At 40.8% G+C, this 6,000-nt stretch overlaps 1 protein-coding gene across 3 annotated transcripts in view; it reads left to right on the top strand.

Moving 5' to 3' along the window:
* The first annotated feature begins 234 nt into the window (after positions 1–234).
* Positions 235–6,000, top strand: part of LOC139408270 (one cut domain family member 2-like) — a 35,723-nt gene continuing 29,957 nt past the window's right edge. Inside the window, exons 1-2 of one of the 3 annotated variants that reach the window (XM_071151966.1) lie at positions 235–1,561; positions 5,614–5,700. In XM_071151966.1, the coding sequence (XP_071008067.1) occupies positions 445–1,561; positions 5,614–5,700 (1,204 nt within the window). In that variant the 5' untranslated portion in view covers positions 235–444. Of the gene's footprint in view, positions 1,572–5,613; positions 5,701–6,000 lie in introns of all 3 variants that reach the window. The other 2 variants (XM_071151967.1, XM_071151968.1) reach the window with 2 other exon arrangements.

The following is a 6,000-nucleotide window of genomic DNA, read 5'->3' as shown; positions in this document are numbered from 1 at the left end:
ATTACACTCCAAATGCAAGAGATGCGTCTAAATCTCTACCAACCCTTATATCTGACTGGCACTCTACCCAGTAAACATGGATATGGGAGAGGCAGCCAATGAAATGCCTTTGTTTAAACCAAAGAGCGACTGTGGGTGGTCAGATCAGCCGTCCTTAACAAAGAGCCCTCCCCTGCCAGCGCGTTAGGCTGTCCGTTCAGCAAGCCCATCCTGGACAGCTCCAGTGTCCTAAACAGAATACGTAGGAGGAGGAGAGGGCTCGGACATGGATCTAGGAAGACTCAGCACTGGCCCGTCTGATAGAGATCGGTAAAAAAAAAAAAAAAAGATTTATATTTAAAATTTAAAAAACCGAGAGGCCTTAGAAAAAAGAAACCGAAGGAATTAGCAAAACCCATCCCGGCACAAAATATTAAATAGATCAATGGACTGAATGAGGGCTGAATGAAGACTGCCTATAACGCCTATCGATGCCTGTCCAAGGATCTGGATGCCTACGCCATGAACCCAGAGATGACAATGGACAGCATTGGCAATCTGCATGGCGGACTGAGCCATGACCAGGACTTGATGAACAGCCACAGCCCCCATCACAACCGGAACGCGGGGGCTTCTGTGCGGTTACATCAGGATCTGGCTGCTGCATCGTCGCGGTCCGCCATGGTGTCCAGCATGGCAACGATTCTGGACGGAGCCGGAGAGTACCGACCAGAATTGTCTCTCCCGCTCCATCACGCTATGAGCATGCCGTGTGATACATCCCCGCCGGGGATGGGTATGAACGGCACATACACCACGTTAACTCCACTTCAACCTTTACCCCCAATTTCAACCGTTTCGGACAAATTCCACCATCCGCATCACCATCACCATCACCACCAGCGTCTCTCTGGGAACGTAAGCGGGAGTTTCACGCTGATGCGGGACGAGAGGTGTTTACCAGCAATGAACAACCTCTACAGTCCCTATCATAAGGACATGACCGGGATGGGTCAGAGTTTATCCCCCCTGGCCAGCAGCCCTCTTGGCAATGGCTTGGGTTCTCTTCATAATACACAGCAAAACCTCCATAACTATGGCACTCATGGGCACGACAAGATGCTAAGCTCCAACTTCGATGCCCACACTGCCATGCTGTCCAGGGGTGATCAACACCTCTCACGAGGCCTCGGTGGCCCCACGGCAGGTATGATGCCGCATTTGAACGGGATGCACCACAGTGGGCACCCGGGCCACCCTCAATCCCACGGGCCTGTGTTGGCTTCCAACCGGGACAGACCGCCCTCCTCCTCGGCACAACAAGGTAACAACTCGGGGCAGCTTGAAGAGATCAACACCAAAGAAGTGGCACAAAGGATCACAGCTGAACTGAAGCGGTATAGCATCCCCCAGGCTATATTCGCTCAGAGGGTGCTGTGTCGCTCGCAAGGCACCCTTTCAGACCTCTTAAGGAACCCCAAACCTTGGAGTAAACTTAAATCTGGAAGGGAGACCTTTCGAAGAATGTGGAAGTGGCTGCAGGAACCCGAGTTTCAGAGGATGTCAGCCCTACGGCTTGCAGGTAAGACAAGGTATCCTCAATAAAACATAACCGTCTCTGCTGATGTTTGTTGTCTGTCTGCCTGCCTGCCTCTCTGCTAGTAGTCAGGCTATAGCCCTGCACTAAAATACAGTTCAGTATCTATCTATCTATCTATCTATCTATCTATCTATCTATCTATCTATCTATCTATCTATCTATGTATCTATCTATCTATCTATCTATCTCACTGCTGACAAGCTTAGATGAATGAATTTCGTCCAAATTACAGTAGTAGTATTGTTATCATTGATTCATAATAACAATCGATATCAATGACAAGGTCAATTTATCTGTCTAAAATTATTTCTCTATTTAATAATGAGCTATTTATGTTATTAATATTCTGTGTTTATTGTAGCCTAAACCTTTTGGGGGGGAATTCTCTTTTAGTGACGAGCAAGTTCTTCTGATGAAATATTACTTGTGGTAATATTTTCATTTTTATATGATATTATTATAATCATACCACCAGTCCCTTAATTTGAAATACCCCTCAAAATTGTATGTTGATGTTGGATTTTATGGGGGAGGCATATTAATGAATTTATTTTAAATTGTATTGTATTTGTTTATTTATTGAATAGACATATTTACACCTGGAGTAAAGCAGTTTAAGGACTATTGTGTAAATATATTGCTTGGACTTTTTCTGTGGCTGTTCGGTCAAGGAGAGGGAGAGAAAGAGAGAGAAAAAAGAGACAGGGGACCGTTTCAGACAGAGAATGCCAAAATGCTGTTGAGTGTGAGGAGCTTTTTTCCAATCAAAGCCAGAGAATGCGTTGAAAACAGGCCAAATATATCTAAGGCTATAGGGTCTATAGTAAGGCTGGTGCCCCCTCTAGCGAGAACGCGTAGAACGACTAGAACGGCTTTCTTTTGTTCGGGCAATGCGAAAAAATGAACCGTTGGTTTCCTTTCAGAATTGATTGTGGATTGTTTTTACTAAGGTTTCTCGTTTTATTTTAGTTCACTATTCTCACGATCCTCAAAAAAATATTGTTTAAATATGTAGTAGACAAACATTTTCTATTATTTCAGTAAATGCTATTTATTTATTCTTCACTGATTAATAACTTGATATAGCTACGTAATCCTAAATGTAAACTATCACAGGCGTATAGGCTGTATATTGATGTTTACAAGTATAGTGTGGAAAGTTGACTGTTTTGACTAAAACCGAAGGGGATACTGCCTAATTGAGATGAGATTTAGAGAGGAAGACAGACCAGCGGCGAATAGTGGATCAATATTTCAAAATTGTGCGCATTTTCTAACAAGGCATTATCAAAAAAATCCAGCCTGCTATACTGTAAGACCCAAACAACTACAACATTAGATTTCATTTATATATAAATTCTTAATGTATTGGCGATAATGACATTTGACGAGGCTATAATGCAGTAACTGAGCACATTTGAGTAATTTAACAGATGCTCTTATCCAGAGCGAATTACACTACTGAGTATATATATTTTCATTCGTGCTTGTCCCCGATGGGAATCGAACCCAAAAGCCTGGCGTCCTAAAAGCCATGCTCTACCAACTGAGCCACACGGGAAAACATACTGTTGAAATGGAAAGATATTAGGTTGCTCCACATGCTCTCTGTCATATATATATATATATGTCCCTTCTATGATCAGTAAATTGCCTGGACCGGAATCCGGTGAATATTGAATCAGGCCGTTTTAAAACAAATATATATATTCGTATTAGTTATGGAACGATTGTAAAATAATTGGCACCATTAAATTATCACCAAATATAGCCTATCACTGGTAGCCTATTTGACAGAGGAAATGCCTTCCCTTCTTCCCCGCAGCAGAATACTATAGTTTACAGATGGCCGTAACTCTGCGGCCATGCAGCTCCGGGCTTTGGGGGAAGGTATTATGTGATCGGCTCGCGAGGCAGCAGCCAGGGAATTGAATAGAAGAACAGAAGCTGCAGCGCGCGGGGCTCAATGAATTATTGATAGAAATCTCTGCGTGACCAACAGCTTGAGCACAAAAAACGTCAGCTTGTCGCGGGTTAACCAGCTAGGCAAAATGTGGAGACAGGGCGCCCAGGCTTTTGTTCGTTGTTCGTTGTGCTGCAGGTGTAATGACGTAAATAAATATCACTGATTGAAAATAAAATTATGTGAAAGATGTGGTTGTAATACAATTCGAAATGCGGCATGTTTTTACTGTCCAGTGAATCACCTTATATAAAATAAATGTATATAGTATGCTTACAGGCGTATTAATAGGGATATAACCATTAACAACCATTACAGTAGCTGTTGGTCGTATACTAATTATTTGATACAACAGTTTCTACTGGAGGAAATAGAAAATCTCCAGGTGTCCTTTTCACTGCAGGGTCTCAGCACAGGGAAAATGGACCCTTCGCCAATTTATTAGTCTGGTCAAATCAAACGTGACACTTGACTCAAGCTTATTCCGCGCGCACTCACATTGCCGCATGCAATCAGGCTGTCCTGGTCCTGCCTGACACCTTGAGGTGCCTGCCACGGACCCGATAACATTCCCTGTTACAGTTAGCCTAGCCTACATCATTGACATGCAACTCACAAGTCCAGCTGAACTAACTTTACCAAATAAAGAATCACACGGGATAGTCGTCATGATTGAATTATGGACGGTTGAGATCGACCATGTGGACCTTATAGCCTCCTTAAGAATGAAGGAACGAGTGGATATATATAGTCACAATAAACAAATTAATAGGCCTATAGAGACATAAGAAAACCAACGTTTTATAATAATGCACCACTAGACTATCGAACATTTCCTTGTTTATATTTATGTATACTCTAGGCTAAGGCTTTTATTTAGATGTTTAAATAAAATGTCAGATATATTGAGATTTAGTGAACATTAGCTATGTCATAACCCTAGAACAATTCTTACAATAGAAACATGATCAGTAGGTCAATATCTTACCAAATGTCGTGAAAACATCAAAAGCGCCAATAGGCCACGTTTCATAATGTTTCACAATATTCCTCTGGCATCATTGTGAAGTTAGACACAAACTAAAAAGAGTTATTCAAAATCACATGTAACATTAAATGACATAGTTACATCTTTACTGAAGTAAAATTATGTTAATGTTATATATATATATATATATGGACACAGAAAACAAATGGAAACATGATTAACGAACAGAAACACAAGACCAAGCTCAGAATTAAGACAACACACATTCTTGTTTACTGTCACTCCTGTCTTTCAGTTCAGACATGTTAATGTCACTTTTTCAAACAAATCTGTTAGGCAGTGGATCAATGGCGATAATCCCCACAAGATTAAAAGGGCATTAATGCTGACAACAATAACATAAACGTGTGGACCCAGATCGCATTGATCTACAGAACCTGATCCGAAGCCGTTCCAGTAATGCTGACGAATCAGGCGGGGTGATACCCTCTTCCCATCACTGGGGCTATCTCTGCAGCGTCTCCTCTCCTAACACCCACATCAACCTATCCTCAGACCGAAGAATGTCTTGTTGGATTGACAGTGCACTTTGAGAAAGACTGAATTTAAACGTGTGTGTAAAGAGTATTATTGCAGCCTAAAATAACATGTTTTAAATGTGATTTTCCTTGTATTTAATGCATAAATTAAGAGTGACAGTGTGTGTGTGTGTGTGTGTGGGGGGGGGGGGGTTCCAACTCGGACCTGTTAGTTAGGCTCGATGTTTGCATATATTCGTATAAGGTGCTCTCATCCAGAAATGGGGACATTATTAATCAATTAATATTCAACATGTTCTCCTGTTTTATTGATTTTTGATATTTTAAAATCTACATTGAAGAGTGAAGTACACTATATATGTGTGTGTGTCGTTTCTATCTCATGTACACTGAAGCGGGAAATCCTTAATAATGACATTACAAATGCAGAGTAATAATAAATTAGTGTGTATTTATTCCTAATGTTGTAGTCGGCTAAACAAACAGCGGCCAGAGAACAGATCACCACACCAAGCCTTTTCCCTGTGTGCCTCCTCCCTTACAGGTACCAGTAGAGAGCACGCCATGATTGGGTCAAATGGGATGCATTGTCAGACACTGACAACATTGTGCACAGGGACTCAAAACTATGGTATGTCAAAAAACAATAAAGTAAATATGTAGTAATGCTCAACAGATACACATATACCTAGTATTATATACCTAGTATTATATACCTAGTATTATGTACCTAGTATTATATACCTAGTATTATATACCTAGTATTATATACCTAGTATTATATACCTAGTATTATGTACCTAGTATTATATACCTAGTATTATATACCTAGTATTATATACCTAGTATTATATACCTAGTATTATGTGTAGTTAGTAGTTGTGTGTTTAGTATGAAATCCCACTTGAATTGATTTAATGGGATTATTGGA

The sequence above is a fragment of the Oncorhynchus clarkii genome, chromosome 5 (genome assembly GCF_045791955.1).
Source record: "Oncorhynchus clarkii lewisi isolate Uvic-CL-2024 chromosome 5, UVic_Ocla_1.0, whole genome shotgun sequence".
NCBI lineage: Eukaryota > Metazoa > Chordata > Actinopteri > Salmoniformes > Salmonidae > Oncorhynchus > Oncorhynchus clarkii.
Note: the sequence above shows the minus strand (reverse complement) of the source record. Positions and strands in the feature narration are given on the sequence as shown.